Source organism: Salmo trutta, chromosome 32 (genome assembly GCF_901001165.1).
Source record: "Salmo trutta chromosome 32, fSalTru1.1, whole genome shotgun sequence".
Classification (NCBI taxonomy): Eukaryota; Metazoa; Chordata; class Actinopteri; order Salmoniformes; family Salmonidae; genus Salmo; species Salmo trutta.
In genome coordinates this window covers 33,947,742-33,968,091 of record NC_042988.1, presented here as the reverse complement: position 1 = coordinate 33,968,091, position 20,350 = coordinate 33,947,742, and the positions used below count along the sequence as shown (strand labels likewise).

The 20,350-nt window shown below is 47.5% G+C and overlaps 2 protein-coding genes across 3 annotated transcripts in view; both read left to right on the top strand.

The window, feature by feature from the left end:
• Positions 1-3,691, top strand: part of LOC115171774 (CREB-binding protein) — an 85,783-nt gene extending 82,092 nt beyond the window's left edge. For both annotated transcript variants that reach the window (XM_029728899.1, XM_029728898.1), the window contains exon 31: positions 331-3,691. In XM_029728899.1, coding sequence (XP_029584759.1) covers positions 331-2,721 — 2,391 coding nt within the window. In that variant the 3' untranslated portion in view covers positions 2,722-3,691. The remainder of the gene's footprint in view (positions 1-330) is intronic.
• A 440-nt stretch (positions 3,692-4,131) lies between these two features.
• Positions 4,132-19,056, top strand: LOC115171773 (heat shock protein 75 kDa, mitochondrial). Its single transcript, XM_029728897.1, has 18 exons — positions 4,132-4,322; positions 4,806-5,069; positions 5,217-5,299; positions 5,471-5,611; positions 5,984-6,055; positions 6,619-6,779; positions 7,008-7,117; positions 7,271-7,344; positions 7,905-8,060; positions 9,740-9,860; positions 10,034-10,103; positions 10,311-10,458; positions 11,941-12,126; positions 12,377-12,515; positions 15,752-15,837; positions 17,023-17,168; positions 17,381-17,453; positions 18,024-19,056. Exons 1-18 carry the CDS (start codon positions 4,205-4,207, stop codon positions 18,123-18,125), a joined length of 2,250 nt encoding a protein of 749 aa, XP_029584757.1. The 5' UTR covers positions 4,132-4,204; the 3' UTR covers positions 18,126-19,056.
• The last annotated feature ends 1,294 nt before the right edge of the window (positions 19,057-20,350 follow it).

The window sequence follows — 20,350 nt, the reverse complement described above, 5'->3', positions numbered from 1 at the left end:
TGGTTATGTCACCTTGGAAAGCCAAAACTCCATCCCACCAAAACAGGCAGAAATTTCAGGTGGTCTTTTCAAACCGCTCTTACACTAAAAGGGGCGTTATCCCAATTTGAAATATTTCACAGTATTATTCCAACCTCATAATGTGGAAATGCATAAAACACAGGAAAATCACGTTTTTGACTGCGCTGGACCTTAAATACATTTTGTGATTAAATGTCATCACATTTGTAACAAGTTGGTGCAGGTATGTGTGTGCGGGGCTGGGAGTGTGTAACCATAGAAACATTATTATGAGTGTAACCGTGATTTGTGGTGTTTTCCTTCTCGCAGGACTTTGACCTATGCATCAACTGCTACGCTGCCAAGGGCCACGAGCACAAGATGGTTAAGTGGGGCCTCGGGCTGGACGACGACAGCAACGGAGCGGGCGGTGCCGGGGGCGAGGCCTCCCAGAGTCCCCAAGAATCCCGTCGCCTCTCCATCCAGCGCTGCATCCAGTCCCTGGTCCACGCCTGTCAGTGCCGCAACGCCAACTGCTCGCTGCCCTCATGCCAGAAGATGAAGCGCGTGGTGCAGCACACCAAAGGTTGCAAGCGCAAGACCAACGGTGGCTGCCCCGTGTGCAAGCAGCTTATCGCCCTGTGCTGCTACCATGCCAAACACTGCCAGGAGAACAAGTGTCCTGTGCCCTTCTGTCTGAACATAAAGCACAAGCTGAGGCAGCAGCAGCTCCAGCACCGCTTACAACAGGCTCAGATGATGAGGAGAAGAATGGCCACTATGGCTGGGCGGGGCATGGCACCTCAGAGCCTGCCATCGCCACCTACCTCAGCCACCCCCGGCACCCCCACCTCGGGTGGACAGACCCCCAGCACGCCCACCCACACCCCCCAGCCGTCCTTACCCATCAGCCAGCCCCAGCAGCAGCCGCCCCCCAACGTGACAGCCGGCATGGCCCAACAACAACCCGGCTTTCCCAACAACGGGCGCACCAGCCAGCCGCCAACGCCGGTTCCACAAGGGGGAAAGCCAGGGCCCCAGTCTTCCCCCCTACATCAGGTGCAGTCGCCCCTGCCCAACATGCCCCCCCAACAACAACAACAGATTCCCCAACAACAACAACCGCCCCCGCTGGCCGCTATGAAGATGGCCCGGCACATAGAGATGGTGGCCAAGGCCAAGCAGCAGCAGCAACAGAACTACAACATGAACATGCCCAACGGTGTGCCCATCAACCACCCCCGCATGGTGGGGCCTATGCAAGGCCAGATGGGGCCAGGGCAGATGCAGCAAATGATGGGGCCCCGGGGCCCCCAAGTGATGCAGACCATGCAGCAGGGCCAGTGGGGCCCCCAGGGGGGGATGCAGCAGAACCCCCTCCAAAACCCCCAAGCGGTCCAACAACAGCAGCAAGGCCTACCCCAGCAAGGTGGCCCCATGGCCCCCCAACAGGCTCAGGGAAACTCCACTCAGTTGATGCAACAGCGGCCCATGATGCAGCAGCAGCCCGGCCTTCAGATGCCCGGTGGGGTCCACATGCCCCCCCAGGGTCCCCCTCAGCAGCAGGGCATGACGCCCCAGCAACAAGGGGGCATGCCCCGGGGCATCCTGGGAAACATTGCCCCCAATGCTTTGCAGGACCTCCTGAGGACCCTCAAGTCGCCCAGCTCTCCCCAGCAGCAGCAGCAGGTGCTCAACATCCTCAAGTCCAATCCCCACCTCATGGCCGCCTTCATCAAGCAGCGTACAGCCAAGTACCAGGCAAGCCAACTACCGGGCCAGCAGCAGCAGAACCCCCAACAACAACAGCAGCAGAACCCCCAGGCGATCCTGGGAGGCCAGGCTGGGATGCAGGCCATGGCTGCTGCCATGCAGGCTGGGGCGGTGCAGCAGAGGCCGGGGGTCGGCATGTCCCCCCAGCAGCAGCAGTCTGGCCCTCAGCAGGTTGGTGGCCCCCAGGGTATGGCCGCCATGGGCCCACAGGGACAACAGCTGATGAACGCCACCGCACACAACGGCAACCCCCAGCTCTACCGCAGGCAGCTGCTCCGGATGCAACAGATGCAGCAGCAACAACAACAACAGCAAGGAGCCATGCCCCAGGGCCTTCCAGGCCAGTTCCCCCAGCAGCAGGGAGGAGCAGCCAGCTACTCCCAGCTCCGCATGCAGCAGCAGAGGGCCATGCAGCTCCCCCCCATGGCCCAGATGGGGCAGCCCGGCATGGGCATGGATGGGCCCCAGGCCCAAAACCTCCTCCAGCAGAGGATGCTCCAGCAGCAACAGATGCTGAAGCAGCAGATGGGCTCTCCAGCCCAGGCCAACTCCATGAGCCCCCAGCCCCACATGCTCCAAGGACAGCCCCAGGGAGGAGCTCACCTGCCTGGCCAGGCAATGGGCAACGCCCTAGGCAACCAGGTTAAGTCTCCAGCCCCGGTGCAGTCTCCCCACCCTCCCTCACAGCCGCCCCCACATTCCAGCCCCTCCCCCCGGATACAGCCCCATCCCTCACCCCAGCACGCCAACCTCCACTCCGGCTCACCCCACCCCAGTCTGGGCGGCCTCATGCCAGGCTCCATGGACCAGGGACACATGGGCACGCCCGAGCAGAGCGCCATGCTCCCGCAGCTTAACACGCCCAGCCGTGGCAGGCTTAGCAATGACTTGAATATGGTGGGCGACACCACAGGAGACACACTCGAGAAGTTTGTTGAAGGATTGTAGCATTTTGTGACGAGACTTGTTTGTTTTTCTCGGTTTTCCACAAACAACTTTTTGTACTGACTGCTATGTAAAGAGATGAGGCCTAAGGACTGTGAACCTTTCCTTAAACCAAGGGACTGCTATTTCTTCCAACAAAACGGAGGGATTTGAATAATTATTGCTGTTTAAAGAGGAGAATGGGGGGGGGAAACACATATTTTGGGGTTCAGACCAGCCATGAAAATAATTTAGTCTCTGGTATTGCCTTTTTTTAATGACACCTTCTCATAAGTCTTTCATTTTATTTTTCAATGTTTTGATTTTGTACCTTTGCAAAAAAAATCATAGTGTTTTTGTGTTGAGAAGATTGTAAAATAGTTTTGTCTGAACTTTTTGTGCCAGGTTTTGCATCTTTGCTCCCTCTTCATTCCTGGCTAATTTATTATTCTAATGTACCATTTTTCAAAAAGGGCACATGCCTTTAGGTGAGACTTATTTTCTTTCCGTACTGCAGAAGAGTCCTTGTGGGATATTAACGTATTTGTATAGAGCTAGGAACTATCGCACACCCAAACACCACGTTCAGGTGTGAACAACTGACTCTCACAAATGCTCCTTCATCCACAGCTGCCGGAATGTTCGTTTTCTACTGGCTTGGTATTTCTGTCCTCAAGATGTCGGACATCTTTGTTGTTTTGTTTATCCTTCGATCTGAAGTCTTGATTTCTCCCCCCCCCCCCCTCCGAGCTTGGCGGTGGGGTGTACCTTTTGGACTGCTTGCTGATTTGTGATTGAAGAGCATTCTGTGCATCTTTTTTTCCTCTTGCATTAAACTTGAATTGAGGTGAAACTGTTCACTGTTGTACATCATGCAGGTTGACAATGTAAATATGCAGAAAAAGAAGAATGAATCACTGTACAAACTGGTTAAAAATGACTCATTTCGTACTTATATACCATATTGTTAAATAAACTGTGTGCAAACAGACAACAATGGTGTTTTGTATATTTTACATGTATTGTGTGCATGGCGATGGTGTAACTTTCTGTACTTCAGCATCATGTAATGGTTTACCAAAAGATGACTTGATTACTTACAGCAAAACGTACCATATTGGTAGTTGCAGACATACTGTAGAATAATTGATTGCTGCACAGTTAACCCCTAACAGTATACACAACAATGACCTTCAATCAAAGGTAAATATTGGGATGTTTGGAATTGACAACTTCAAACGTATACCTTTTCCTGTCTTGCATTGTAGATTTGTCTTAATGCAAAAGTAGCTTATGCTGGGAATGGGGTTTTTCATTTGCTCCAAAGTCTTCTGTCTAATGCCCTTACTTTTATTTATTTCTCACATCTCTCTACGCAGGCAATATGTTAGTAGCTTGAATTACGTCATCTTTGTGCGACTGTAAGAGGTCCTACTTGTGCTTGCAGTTGTCGCACTTCTGTTTAGCGTGTGTTGAATAGGTCAAACGACCTCTTGCTCTGTCAAAGATGTCTCGGTGCCTGAAATTGTTCAAATTCGCTTTGGGTTCTTCTCAAAGGGTCAACTCCAGGCTCCTGTCTTATGGACGAGGATTGGGTAGTAGGACTGTAGGACCATTCAGTGAAGGTAAGCCGCTCGCTAACGTTAGTTAGTTAGCTAGCTAAAGCACTGCAGTTATATGAGCTAACTAACGTTAGCGTGCTTAGCCTAACGTTATATTACACAAGATCACTCCCTGTCATATGCAACATGAACGTGTCGACGACTGTGGAGTGCGGTGTTTATTGACATGTCTAACTATCCATCCAACTATTTTTGTTTGAGCTAGCTACCTTATTTTGATATTTGGCATCTGGTGAATGAATTACATATGTGACCGGACCATTGTATATACATATGGGGACAGTTGCATGTCTGCCCGGTACCGCAGCACAGACGACCAGAATCTTTAGCAAGGATGTATCCTTGGCCTAACCTACAACTTCATTGTAAACTTGCATTCATGTTGCATCAGATAAATCCAAGGCAAGGACACTCACTCAATGCGTTTGAATATTCAATATGACGATTGCATGACCTCACACCCCACCTATCCCCTCCTGTCAACAGATGCCCATGTCAGGCAGCAGCAGAAACAATGGTCCAGAAACGGCATGTGGAACCCCAGCCATCCAGGCCTCGGTCTCACCCAGTGTTCCTACTACAGCACCAAGGAAGCTGAGAAAGTCCCTCTGGATACAGACGAGGTTCTAGAAGCTGAGAAAGCTCCTGCAACGGAGAAGGTTGAAGAAGTAGAGAATATTCAAGAGGCAGAGGATAAAGATCCTGAAGAACCCCTGCACACAATCATCCAAGACACAGAGAATGTCCAAGGTGATATGTTTTCTGACCTCCGACTTGTTGTTAGCTAACATTCTCAGTTTCGGGCTTTAACAATTGAAACTCAACATCACTAGCCGTTGATTGATCCTTAGCATGCAAAGCTAAGGAAGTTAACAGTTTTCAATCTGATTTGTCCAGGCACCTTTTCCAAGCATGAGTTCCAGGCTGAGACCAAGAAACTCTTGGACATTGTTGCTAGATCTCTGTACTCTGAGAAGGAGGTGAGTGATGGTCAGACAGGTCACAGCAACTTGAGAACTGATTGAATGTATGTAAATGACTAACTGATGGACCAGTGATAATGTGCTTGCTGTATCTAGCTAGGTATTTCAATAACCTTACGCTAAGATATTCTGTGTTTTTAACTTTTTCCACCCTGGCCCATTGCTCAGGTGTTCATCCGTGAGCTGATCTCCAATGGCAGCGACGCCCTGGAGAAGCTGCGCCACAAGCTGATAACGGGAGGGGGCGACACGGCCCCCATGGAGATCCACCTACAGACGGACCAGGCCAAGGGCACCTTCACCATCCAGGTACGCCCAAACCAGGACGAGGGAGTAGGATGGCTGTGGTAACTGGTAACATGCTTTTAAGAGCTTATTTACATTTTTATCACATCTTAGAATTATTTTAGTCATGAATCATCGTGAAATGCTAATTTGATCGACTTAAAATGCACATAATCACTGTTAGATCTTTCTATTCATCATTTCAAAGTTCTGTATAGCACAGTCTGCCACCTGGTGGATGAAACAGAACTTTCACAGTTATAAAACCTGCTGGCTGTAGTTCTGACAGCTGGCTGTAGTTCCAAAGATAGGGAGGAATGTACTACCAAGTGGTCCTTTCCTCTTGGTGATGGCTTAACAGCAGCCTATTTATCAAAATATACCTTCCTCTTTTAGGACACAGGAGTTGGGATGAACCAGGAGGAGCTGGTGGCCAACCTGGGGACTATCGCTCGCTCTGGATCCAAGGTAAACCTAGCTCCCTTATCGTTGTTACCTCTCTTACATCTCCCCGTTATCTGCCTTCCCACTTTTTTATGTTTTAATTCCCATGACTTAAGGAATATTCAAAAAATCAATTATAGGGCTGTGACAATACCAGTATCACAATATTCTTTCCATGGCAAAAATGAAAACACAAAGCAGGCAAGTCTTTGGTCCTTTTAAAAACCTGCTGTATGTAAAATATTGTGCCATAGCTTGTGCCATAGCTTGGAAAATAATGACATGACTCTGGATGACAGCGTAATGATGTTTGTTTCCAACAGTAGGGCTGTTTTCATTAAAAAATGAAATACCATTTGTGGATTGTTTCTTTTCCACGTTACTAATGAGTGGTCACCATCTCTGTAACAACATACTGGTATCGTCCCGCCCCACATTTATCATTATCTACAATCTCATTCAATTACAATGTCAGGGCCTAAGCTTTCTCCTTTCATCAATTTGCTCACTTTTGTTGCTGTCTCTTTTCCTTTCAATTCACATTTTTCCCTTCCTTCCTCTTTCTATCCCCCATCCCTCCTTCCTAGGCTTTCCTGGACGCCCTGCAGAGCCAGGCGGAGGCCAGCAGCTCCATCATTGGTCAGTTTGGCGTGGGTTTCTACTCAGCCTTCATGGTGGCTGACCGTGTGGACGTCTATTCCCAGTCAGCCGAGCCCAGCAGCCCCGGATACAAGTGGTCCTCTGATGGGTAGGAGAGGAGGGAGAGATGGAGAGGGGAGGAATTTGATTAGTGTGAAAAGAGGAAGGGATGGTGAGAAAGAGGAGGATGAAGAGGGAGAGAGAAGGGATGGAGAGGTGACAGGTAGGTCGATGGATTGTGGGAGAATAGGGCGTGATAGCGAGGTTTGTCTTAGTAACACATTTGAATATGTTTGATGTAAAAGATACGGACCACAGTGTGATCTCTGCTCCCCAGGTCTGGAGTGTTTGAGATAGCTGAGGCAAGTGGGGTCAGACCAGGCACTAAGATAGTGCTGCACCTCAAGGATGACTGCAAGGAGTTCTCTGCTGAGGACAGAGTCAAAGGTATGGACTATACAAGACCCCTTTGATAACTGTACTGTCTTTTATAGACATTCCACATGCGTAAACGTTCCTGTCAGATTAATGTCAGTCTGTGTAAGCCTTGGAGGCTTGCTGCTTGTCCAGGCAGGACTAACAGATGTCATGTTGTTGCAGAGGTGGTGACCAAATACAGCAACTTTGTCAGTTTCCCCATCTTCCTGAACGGACGACGACTCAACACTCTCCAGGTGAGCACCTGGCCCACTCTTCTGGTTCTATCGACTTCGACCACAGCGATTGCTTTTCATTGGACCACTCTGATTGTTATGGCTTATGTCCTTCATGGGGTTGTTAGTGTGGATTAGTTGAATTGCTGGACTTATCGATTAAGTGGCGTCCACATGGATTCTAATAGAGGGAATCAACTTATCAGGAAGGGAAACAAAGTTAAGAGACAAACTGATTGATACATTAATTGGCCCTGACAACTTATTGGTTCTGAAAACTTGTTGGACTGATTCCCAGTTATTAGTCCTATTTTGGAGTGGAGTGTCTGTCTGCCTGCCTGTCTGTCCAGTGAGTGTGTGTGTGTGCCTGTCTGTCCAGTGAGTGTGTGTGTGTGTGTGTGTGTGCCTGTCTGTCCAGTGAGTGTGTGTGTGTGTGTGTGTGCCTGTCTGTCCAGTGAGTGTGTGTGTGTGTGTGTGTGTGTGTCTGCCTGTCTGTGCAGTGAGTGTGTCTGTCTGCCTGTCTGTCCAGTGAGTGTGTGTGTAACAGTGTATCCATCCGGTATATTAACGTCCCTCCCCAGGCCCTGTGGATGATGGAACCCAAGTCCATCAGTGAGTGGCAGCACGAGGAGTTCTACCGTTACGTGGCTCAGTCGTATGACAAGCCCCGTTACACACTGCACTACCGCGCTGACGCCCCCGTCAACATCCGCTCCATCTTCTACGTCCCAGACGTGGTGAGGAGAGGGGGGGTTGGGAGCAGAGGGATGGGCTGGGGAGTGGGGGTAGGGGGCACTGAGGGGTAGGGGGCACTTGGCCACCATGGGTGTGACTGGGGAGAGGAAGGGAGCAAAGATACTTGTTGAGGAAAAGAGAAACTAATGTCGTGTCTTTGGCTATGCCGGATTAAGTGATATGACATGCTAACTTATAAAATGATTTCTCTGTAATTAATATTACCTGATTAAGCTAATCATGTAAATGTAATTAACTAGAAAGTCGGGGCACCACGGAAGAACGTTTATAGAGCCGTTATCTTCCGAATAAACTCTTAAAATACTTAGTAATATTTTACATCGATAGCAGTCAATATTAACCCTTATCTTATTTTCAGTCTCATAATGAAAGTTGTAAATTCTTGGCTATCTTCACGAACCCTGGCTAACAAGTTGAATCAGCAATACAAAATTGGGTTTAATTATTTATTTACTAAATACCTAAACTAATCACACAGAATTACAAATACACAGAATACAAATGATGTCATACAGAAAACGTCCTGGTGGACGGAGCCTGTATCATGGCTGGTTACACAAAGGAAGGGGGGGTTGGGCTTGAATGAAAGAGCGGGAAGATTTAGGAACGAAGAAACAGCAGCTATGCTATCGTAAATACATTATCTTATGCATTCTAAATTACCGCCCATTTGGAAAAGGAAAATGCAATAAATATTTACTCTGAGCTGCGCTTCGGTAGATTGGTCGTAGATGCTGGCCGGGTTGGCCAACAGATCTTCCTGTACTCGGAAGAATGTCTCTGGTGGTAAATTGGATACGTGGTGGTATCTTCGTCCGTCTGTTAGACTGGATCCGTCGTCCGTCCTTTCCTAGCCCACGTCTACAGCGGCCGCTGCTAACTCAACGGCTAGGAAGTATCACTTCTGTAGTGAATAAGCTCAAAGTTCATACCAGTTCATACCATAGCTCACGCCGAGGTTGGCTTAGTTGACATGTGTGTCCTTCTAACGTAGAGGCTGCAGTCCTCCCGTACTGGAACCACCTGGTTATCTTTTCGTCAAAGGCTTATATAGTGGAGAGGGGGAAAGGATGTGTTTCATCGTTTATAACCCCTCCTCTTCACAGGGGTGGGCCACTGATCAAGCAGGGCACTTTCCTGATGAAAACCCAATTCTCTCATTTGGAAGCTAAAATTACATTTCATCTCCTAACAATTTCAATTTCAAACATTTCAATTGCATAACAATTCCATGTTACTCTAACTAGAGGGTGTATACTTTCTCAGGTACAGTTTATGTCGTCCTGTCATCAATCATAATGTCTCAGATAACAACGAACTGACATCCATACTCATTACGTTCCAAAGCATATTTCCAACTGGTTTTATTACCAAAATATGGTTCCTTTCCCCATTTGTTTGATGTTCCCAGACTCTCTATATTTATCACAGGCTATTCAAGTCCTTCAGTAGGGTCAGAGAGGGGAAGGGAGAAAGGTATTTATGGGGGGAGTCATAAACCTTAACCACAGGCCAACGTCATGACACTGATAAGTGATGTTAAATGAGATCTTTCTGAGGTCAAGGCTCGGTGACATAATGAACACCACAGTTGTAAATGTTGACGTCTCGGTATGTTCATGACTGCCTGTAATATTACCGTGTGTCAATGTGTGAGCAGAAGCCATCCATGTTTGACGTGAGCAGAGAGATGGGCTCCAGCGTGGCTCTGTACAGCAGGAAGGTTCTCATCCAGACCAAGGCCACTGAAATCCTGCCCAAGTGGCTACGCTTCCTTAGAGGTCAGTCTTTACTCAGTACCTCCTCAGCTGTGCCCATCTTAATGTCTCCCTTCATCTTTCCCCTCACATCTGCCCTCTGGTGTGTTTCCTTGTCTGTCTCTTTCTGGATCCTTTGTTGATTGTAAATGCTAGTGTTACAGTATAACAGTGTGTTTATGTATTTGTGTATACAGGTGTGGTGGACAGTGAGGATATCCCATTGAACCTGAGCAGAGAGCTGCTACAGGAGAGCACCCTCATCAGGTGAGACTGGAGCCCTACAACATCAGCTCTTTCCAGACAATGACCCTCCTATTGCTAGTCTGTAGTACATCACCCCTCTTCAGTACAGCACCTTTCTACTCCTGCTCCCTTACATCCATGGCTCTCTCACTCCCTTTTATTCTCTTATGATCTCCGCTTCTCTCCCTCTTTCATGCTTTCCATCTCTCTGTCTCTCTCTCTCTACAGGAAGCTGAGGGACGTGCTACAGCAGCGTATCATCAAGTTCCTGATGGACCAGAGTAAGAAGGAACCTGAGAAGTACGCCAAGTTCTTTGAGGACTACGGCCTGTTCATCAGGGAGGGTATCGTCACCACGCAGGAGCAGGAAGTCAGGGTGAGACTGGGGGGCTGGGACAGGGGAGAGCAGGACGTCAGGGTGAGGCTGGGACAGGGGAGAGGGGAGAGGAGGACGTCAGGGTGAGACTGGGGGGCTGGGACAGGGGAGAGCAGGACGTCAGGGTGAGACTGGGGGGCTGGGACAGGGGAGAGCAGGACGTCAGGGTGAGACTGGGGGGCTGGGACAGGGGAGAGCAGGACATCAGGGTGAGACTGGGGGGCTGGGACAGGGGAGAGCAGGACGTCAGGGTGAGACTGGGGGGCTGGGACAGGGGAGAGCAGGACGTCAGGGTGAGACTGGGGGGCTGGGACAGGGGAGAGCAGGACGTCAGGGTGAGACTGGGGGGCTGGGACAGGGGAGAGCAGGACGTCAGGGTGAGACTGGGGGGCTGGGACAGGGGAGAGCTGGAAGTCAGGGTGAGACTGGGGGGCTGGGACGGGAGAGCAGGACGTCAGGGTGAGACTGGGACAGGCGGGAGCAGGGAGTCAGGGTGAGACTGGGACAGGCGGGAGCAGGGAGTCAGGGTGAGACTGGGACAGGCGGGAGCAGGGAGTCAGGGTGAGACTGGGACAGGGGAGAGCAGGGAGTCAGGGGAGAGCAGGGAGTCATGGTGAGACTGGGGGGCTGGGACGGGAGAGCAGGACGTCAGGGTGAGACTGGGGGGCTGGGACAGGGGAGAGCAGGATGTCAGGGTGAGATTGGGGGGCTGGGACAGGGGAGAGCAGGACGTCAGGGTGAGACTGGGGGGCTGGGACAGGGGAGAGCAGGACGTCAGGGTGAGACTGGGGGGCTGGGACAGGGGAGAGCTGGGAGTCAGGGTGAGACTAGGGGGCTGGGACAGGGGAGAGCTGGGAGTCAGGGTGAGACTAGGGGGCTGGGACAGGGGAGAGCAGGGAGTCAGGGTGAGACTGGGACAGGCGGGAGCAGGGAGTCAGGGTGAGACTGGGACAGGCGGGAGCAGGGAGTCAGGGTGAGACTGGGACAGGGGAGAGCAGGGAGTCAGGGGAGAGCAGGGAGACAGGGTGAGACTGGGGGGCTGGGACAGGGGAGAGCAGGGAGTCAGGGAGTCAGGGTGAGACTGGGACAGGGGAGAGCAGGGAGTCAGGGTGAGACTGGAACAGGGGAGAGCAGGGAGTCAGGGTGAGACTGGGACAGGGGAGAGCAGGGAGTCAGGGTGAGACTGGGACAGGGGAGAGCAGGGAGTCAGGGTGAGACTGGGACAGGGGAGAGCAGGGAGTCAGGGTGAGACTGGGACAGGGGAGAGCAGGGAGTCAGGGTGAGACTGGGACAGGGGACAGCTGGGGTGGAGGAATGGAGGTGTGAAGAATGGAAAAAATGGTATGCATGTAGGTTTTTTGGGGAAGGGAGCAAGAGGATCATGTCCTAGGAATCAGAAATGTGAATTATATCAGTCATGTGCCACACTCATTATCACTCAGTCTTCTCTTGTCCTTTCTGTCTCTCTTGCTCTGTGTACAGGAGGACATCGGCAAGCTGTTGAGGTTTGAGTCTTCGGTGCTACCCGCGGGCCAGCAGACCAACCTGAAGGAGTACGGCTCCCGTATGAAGGCCGGGACACGTAACATCTACTACCTGTGTGCCCCAAACCGACACCTGGCTGAACACTCGCCCTACTTTGAGGCCATGAAGCAGAAAGACATGGAGGTGAGTTGTTTTCAGATGGCCTGCTGCCAGATCTGTTGGCTGGCTTGCTAACTCCTATGAGCATTGTCATGTCAAACAACGACCACAGATCTGGGACCAGGCTAGTTTTCAGATGGGAATATAAAACAGAAGTGATGGTGGGAGTATAGATGTCTGTCACTTCATCAGTGGTGGGCAGGTTTTCATCATTACTCCCTCTAGTTGTTGTCAGTGTCTAACTTTTTCCTTCTCTCGTTTTCTTTGTCTCCAGGTGCTGTTCTGCTATGAGCAGTTTGACGAGCTCACCCTCCTGCACCTCAGAGAGTTTGACAAGAAGAAGCTGATCTCTGTGGAAACAGACATTGTGGTGGACCACTACAAGGAGGAGAAGTACCAGGACAGCAAGCCAGGTAAGACCCATCTCTCTCTCTGACCATGTCACTGAATGCTGTGTGAAGTTAGATTCATTTCAGGGGAAAATCACATTGTCACCTGATCATGCATGGATATCAATAACCAGGTTTCTGGCCAACCTTTTTATGCAAGTAAAGTTCGTTGGATAAAAAATGTCATGACAGGCCTGAGAAAAACAGCTAATTTGTCGGTAAACTTTCTAAATGTCGACAAAACAAAATATGATGGACAATGTGGGATATTTTTGTGTCTGTACAATTAATTATGCGAGAAATGCCGGTAGATACGCTTTTATGTGTAAGTATTGTGTGGTTCTCACTAGGACTGGGGAAAGCATGCAGTTTATTAGGCTACAGATGGAAGTTATGATGAACTTCACAGGGTGGTTAAAGTGCAGTGATGAGCTTGATGCTCCTTTCAATAAATATCCAGGGTCTTTTTCTGGTGACATGATGATCGATGCTTGGCTGCCTTTTGACAAATGAAAGTCATTTCGCTCTTTTGTCTGTAATAATCTCATGTAGGCTATACTAGCACTATCTGCCAGCTGTTGGCTGGAGCGCCCTGCCAACACCAGAGTGGACACTCTCTCTATTTAACACATGATGTGAGAGAACCATCAGTAGTGTTGAAAATGCAATAGAAACTTATTCAGTAAAAACTGCAAAAGGTATTTTATGTACATTGTCATCACGCACAGCCTTTTATTCATTTATTTAACTACACAAGTCAGTTAACTTCTATGGGCTACGTGGGATGCTAGCGTCCCACCTGCGGGATTCAAAAATAACACAATGTCATAATTCAACTTTCTCAAACATACAACTATTTTACACCATTTTAAAGATACACTTCTCCTTGATGTAACCACATTGTCCGATTTCAAAAAGGCTTTACAGCGAAAGCAAAACATTAGATTATGTTAGGAGAGTACATAGACAAAAATAATCACACAGCCATTTTCCAAGCAAGGGCGTGTCAATAAAACCCAAACACAGCTAAATGAAGCACTAACCTTTGACGATCTTCATCAGATGACACTCCTCGGACGTTATGTTACACAATACATGTATGTTTTGTTCGATAAAGTTCATATTTATATCCAAAAACAGCATTTTACATTGGCACGTGATGTTCAGAAAATGTATTCCCACCAAAACGTCCAGTGAATGTGCACATCAATTTACAAAAATACTCATCATAAACGTTGACAAAATATATAACAATTATTTAAAGAATTAGACAGACTACCGTAAATCCCGGATTATAAGCCGCAACTTTTTTCCCAGGCTTTGAACCTCGCGGCTTAAACAATGACGCGGCTAATATATGGATTTTTCCCGCTTTCTGTTTTTTTCTCTCCAAAAAAACACATTCTGTGACGTGCTCAGTTTTTTGGCGGTATGAAGCTTTCATTAGACCAATGAAATTGCCGAACGGGTTAAGGTCAAACAACTTTTTTGTTTACTGTTTAGATTAAATCGAGCGCTCTCAAACTTCCCATCATTCTGATTACGGTAGTCATTTTGTCACCCTCATCATGGCAAAGACACGGCGAAATGCATATGATGCAGCTTTCAAGTTGAAGGCGATTGATCTGGCTGTTGGAAACGGAAATAGAGCTGCTGCACGGGAGCTTGGTCTTAATGAGTTGATGATAAGACGTTGGAAACAGCAGCGTGAGGAATTGACTCAGTGCAAAAAGACAACTAAAGCTTACTGCTAATTTTTAATTTTTTGTTACAATCCGTGTTTCGTTAAAGCCTATTTATTTTTGTTACAAGCCGTGTTTCGTTAAAGCCTGTGTAAAGTTAATTTGTTTCAATGTACCGGTAGGCACCTGCGGCTTATAGATATGTGCGGCTTATTTATGTTCAAAATAATATATATTTTTAAATTCAGTTGGTGCGGCTTATATTCAGGTGTGCCCAATAGTCCGGAAATTACGGTACTCCTGGATGCAACCGCTTTGTCAGATTTTAAAATAGCTTTACGGAGAAAGCACATTTTTCAATATTCTGAGTACATAGCTCAGCCATCACAGCGAGCTATACAGACACCCGCCAAGTTCGGGGCAACCTAAACTCAGAATTAGTATTAGAAATATTCTCTTACCTTTGCTGATCTTCATCAGAATGCACTCCCAGGACTGCTACTTCCACAAGAAATGTTGTTTTTGTTCGAAATAATACAAATTTATGTCCAAATACCTCCGTTTTGTTTGTGTGTTCAGAGCACTATCCAAAGGCAAAACGCGCGAGTGCGGTACCAGAGACGAAAAGTCAAAATGTTCCATTACTGTAATTAGAAGCATGTCAAACACTGTTTAAAATCAATCTTTATGGTATTTTTAACTTAAAATTTCAATAATATTCCAACCGGACAATAGCGTATTCATTGAAGGAGAAAAATAAGGAACGGCGCACTCACGGGACCGAGCATATCCAATCTCTTTGTCCCCAGGCAGTCCACTCAGTAACTGAGCTCCTATTATCTGCCCAGTAACAGGAGAAAGCTGAAACAACTTTCTGAAGGCTTTTGACAGCCAATGGAAGCCTTAGGAAGTGCAACGTAACCCCACAGATACTGTAGTTTCGAAAGGGACTAGAAAGAACTACAATTCTCAGATCCTCCACTTCCTGGATGACTTTGTCTCAGGTTTTTGCCTGCCATATGAGTTCTGTTATACTCACAGACACCATTCAAACAGTTTTAGAAACGTCAGTGTGTTTTCTATCCAAATCTACTAATAATATGCATATTCTAGTTTCTAACCTCTTTAAATTGGGTACGTTTTTCATCCGGCCGTGAAAATACTGCCCCCTAGCCCAGACAGGTTAAGAACAAATTCTTATTTTCAATGACGGCCTAGGAACGGTGGGTTAACTGCCTTGTTCAGGGGCAGAACGACAGATTTTTACCTTGTCAGCTCGGGGATTCGATCTTGTAACCTTTCGGTTACTAGTCCAACGCTCTGACCACTAGGCTACCTGCCACCTTTATCCCCAACAAGTGACTTTGATGAAAACATATCTCTAGTGGGAAAATACACAGGTATTTATGCAGATTTTTTTGAATAATCCCATGAAAATCTGTCGCCAATTGGATAGGAGACGAAGTGAAGTTTGCCCCTTAGCCTCCAACCACAGAGCTAATGGAGGAGTTAACCTAGCTTCAGACAGTAATATGAAGTACTCTAAAACTAACTCAGTGCTCTCTCCTGTGTCTATAGCCTCTGAGCGTCTGACAGAGGAGCAGGCTGAGGACCTGATCTCCTGGATGAGGAACAATCTGGGAAACAGAGTCACCAACATCAAGGTACTGTTACCCTACCATCACTATCTACACTAGTCACCAACATCAGGGTACAGTGACCCTACCATCACTATCTACACTAGTCACCAACATCAGGGTACTGTTACCCTACCATCACTATCTACACTAGTCACCAACATCAGGGTACTGTTACCCTACCATCACTATCTACACTAGTCACCAACATCAGGGTACTGTTACCCTACCATCACTATCTACACTAGTCACCAACATCAGGGTACTGTTACCCTACCATCACTATCTACACTAGTCACCAACATCAGGGTACTGTTACCCTACCATCACTATCTACACTAGTCACCAACATCAGGGTACTGTTACCCTACCATCACTATCTACACTAGTCACCAACATCAGGGTACTGTTACCCTACCATCACTATCTACACTAGTCACCAACATCAAGGTACTGTTACCCTACCATCACTATCTACACTAGTCTACCAACATCAGGGTACTGTTACCCTACCATCACTATCTACACTAGTCACCAACATCAGGGTACTGTTACCCTACCATCACTATCTACACTAGTCACCAACATCAGGGTACTGTTACCCTACCATCACTATCTACACTAGTCTACCAACATCAGGGTACTGTTACCCTACCATCACTATCTACACTAGTCACCAACATCAGGGTACTGTTACCCTACCATCACTATCTACACTAGTCACCAACATCAGGGTACTGTTACCCTACCATCACTATCTACACTAGTCACCAACATCAGGGTACTGTTACCCTACCATCACTATCTACACTAGTCTACCAACATCAGGGTACTGTTACCCTACCATCACTATCTACACTAGTCACCAACATCAGGGTACTGTTACCCTACCATCACTATCTACACTAGTCACCAACATCAGGGTACTGTTACCCTACCATCACTATCTACACTAGTCACCAACATCAGGGTACTGTTACCCTACCATCACTATCTACACTAGTCTACCTGTACCATGATCACTATAACCCAGTAGGGAATGGTCCAGGGCCTCTTCCGTGGTCTTGTGTGACTGATTTGATCCAGCCTATATATACAGTAACTACTGGCTAACTGGACTTTGATACTGTATGTAAGAATCAGTGAATTTGTAAGGTTTACTTTGTTTGTCTGTGACTGCTCATTCTTCACCTTTGACCCCCTGACCTCCAGGTGACCCCTCGTCTGGACACCCACCCAGCCATGATCACGGTGCTGGAGATGGGTGCCGCACGCCACTTCCTGCGTACCCAGCAGATGGCCCGCAGCACAGTGGAGAGGGCCCAGATACTGCAGCCCACCCTGGAGATCAACGCTGGGTACAGGAGGGGGAGGGGAGAAGGGAGGGATGGAGGGGAGAGGGATCTCTAAATCAAGGCGTTTTATGTGCAAATCCATGTTTCAAGTTTTATTTGTCACATGCACAAGTGAAATGCTTAACTTGTAAGCCCTTCCCAACAACGCAGTATTCAATATCAACATAGTATTGTGTTGATTTGTGCTTGTCTCCTGCTCTCCCTTTCCTCTGTAGTCACGACCTCATCAAGAAGATTCACTCACTGAAGGAGTCTGACTCTGCACTCGCACAACTGCTGCTAGAGCAGGTAGAGTACGCTATCCTGGATCACGCTGTCCTGGATCACGCTGTCCTGGATCACGCTGTCCTGGATCACGCTGTCCTGGATCACGCTGTCCTGGATCACGCTGTCCTGGATCACGCTGTCCTGGATCACGCTGTCCTGGATCACGCTGTCCTGGATCACGCTATCCTGGATCACGCTATCCTGGATCACACTCCTTACACTTTGGGGTCTGAAGGCGTAAATGGAATGGGCCCAAACCCTGGCTGAGACCAGGGTTTGGGCCCATTCCATTTACAATGTAATTTCAGTTTACTTCCTGAATTGTACTGAATTGAAATGGAATTTACTCTCAACACTGGTTGAGAGACAAACATTATCAGCATTTTTAAAAACATGGTAGTTAGATTCTCTGGAAATGGGGCTCTCTGAGCTTAATGGAAATCTGTTTCACGCTTATTTGTCAGTTTCACTCTCATACCTGTTGTGTTCCGACTCCTAGATGTCAAACTAAGATGAAGCCTTTAGACGGTGGTATTATACCAGTCTTGCATGTGTCTCTAACCCGTGCCCCTTCTGATCCTTGACCTCAAGATCTACGACAACGCCATGATCGCAGCGGGCCTCAACGACGACCCCCGACCCATGATCGCCCGCCTCAACGACCTGCTGACCAGAGCGCTGGAGAAACACTGAGACGCAGAGACGTCACGGCCGTCACCTATAGGGCCTATAGACACTACAGTCACTGCCTGGTTCAACTCCCCATCTCCCCAACCGTCCTACTGGTCAGGTCACTGTAGGCCCTACATAGACATGCTGCAGATACTACCCCCATCAACAACACACTGCTCTGGTGGCCTGCCCATCTATACCCCAGAAAAGTCCCTTCAATACCAACGGACTGTTCGAGGAGAGCAGGGAGGCTTTGGCCTGCTCTGAGACCTGAAAATGGAGTAGACGGACACGACTCAAGCTGTGGATTTGTGTGTTGCTCTGACTATCCAACAGTGTTTATTCATGTTGTGTGTGATGACCGAGATATTTATTAGACTGTGCCATGAGCAGAGTGGAAACCCCAGGTCTGAAGAATGGGTTAGGGCTTTGTAAAGGAAGTCTTATTGACATTGGGACTGGTGTAATAATTGTACACATTTCCATGACGTGCATACTTCCTAGATGACCGTTCATCTAGGAAGCTGGATGTCTTGTTACTGTTGGCCCTCTCTTTCTTCCTATTTTACTTTTTGTCATCTTGATTCAGGTTCCTATTTTTTATTTTTTGTGCCATTTTTTTGTTACGTGATATTTTCCTCCCAGCTGTTCCTCAGATATGATGGTTGGCAATCCCAATATTTGAGCCATAGATTCCTGTCCTTCAGAGAAGAATACTGAAACTGACTGTAAAGACTCATTTTACAATTAGATGTGTTGCTGGGAGAAATTTGTATATGACCATCTGTATGTGAAATTTGACATGTCTTAATTCAGTGCTCAAATTATCCACCCAATATTTTTTTTGTACCTGTTAACAATGGCTGACATCGAAGAATGAGCGCTTCTAATACCCAGATTGTAATGATGATACTGATGTATTGTGAATAAAACACATTTTCTGAACCCTGTGGATTGACCTCTAGAGACCCGTTTATACCTGGTGCTAACATGCGTAATGCGTCCTGTAGTCAGGCACACGGTCTAGCTGGATGTCTCATGTAAACAGATCTGGATTATGCAACCATTTAAGGCTGGGATTCAATCCATTCCGTATTATAGCACAACATTTTACAGGTAATTTCTGATTGAGTCACAATCTGTAGAGATTACCGTAAATGCGATATCCGTGGACATAGAGGAAGATGCCTTTAAAAGCTGAATTGGTGGCTGTCCAGCCTGCTGCTCTATGGAGTGAATGTATCTAAAAATATCACTCAAATAAGCGGGACCAGGAAAAATAAGACATTTTAATAACCTTGTGTAGATGAGGCAAAGCTTCATCAGATAGTGATGGGATCTCCACCCTGGCCAAAGCACTTTCTCAAAAAATGCTTCGGCAAGATTAAAACCTGTGACACCTCTTTTTGTAATCCATCCACCTGACAGGTGTAGCATATCAAGAGGCTGATTAAACAGCATGATCAATACACAGATGCACCTTGTGCTGGGGACAACACAATTCCACAGATGTCTCAAGTTTTGAGGGAGTGTGCAACTGGCATGGTGACTGCAGCAATATCCACCAGAGCTGTTGCCAGAGAATGAAATGTTCATTTCTCTACCATAAACTGTCTCCAATGTCGTTTTATATATTTTGGCAGTACCTGTGACCAGCCTCTCAACCGCAGACCACGAGTAACCACGCCAGACCAGGACCTCCACATCTGGCTTTTTCACCTGCGAGATTGTCTGAGGGGGGGGGAGAGTGGTGAGGAGTATTTCTGTCTGTAATAAAGCCCTTTTGTGGGGACAAACTCATTTTGATGGGCTGGGCCTGGCTGCCAAGTGGGTGGGCCTTGGGCTGCACTACTGCTCAGTTATGTAAAATCCATAGATTAGGGCCTAATGAATGTATTTCTTATATGAACTGTAACTCAGTCAAATCTTTTAAATTGTTGCATGTTGCGTTTATATTTTTGTTCAGTGTAGATTAGAAATGTGATTACTTAAGAATGTTGGGTAAGGTTGGAAAACAAGTCGCTACCAGGATTTGAACTGGTAACCTTGCGAGTCACAACCTGCATTTAACACCCTCCATCCACATCCAACCTACCTTCTTAAAAGCATTTATTTTATCTGACCATCTGTAAACTGGTCATGGCTAGAAGGGATCCAGCTTTTGTCAGAATGTACTTGTCGTTGCAGATTTAGGAAAATTAGGTTAAGAAAAGGGTTAGGGTTAGCTCAAATGCAGAAAATAAATA

What these genes read in the sequence shown, in the direction of transcription:
- LOC115171773 (XM_029728897.1), top strand. Translation starts at nt 4,205, where the DNA reads ATGTCTCGGTGCCTGAAATTGTTCAAATTCGCTTTGGGTTCTTCTCAA. An exon ending in TACAAGTGGTCCTCTGATGG is followed by an intron (nt 6,780 to 7,007) that starts GTAGGAGAGGAG and finishes TCTGCTCCCCAG; the next exon opens with GTCTGGAGTGTTTGAGATAG. An exon ending in CAGGAGAGCACCCTCATCAG is followed by an intron (nt 10,104 to 10,310) that starts GTGAGACTGGAG and finishes CTCTCTCTACAG; the next exon opens with GAAGCTGAGGGACGTGCTAC.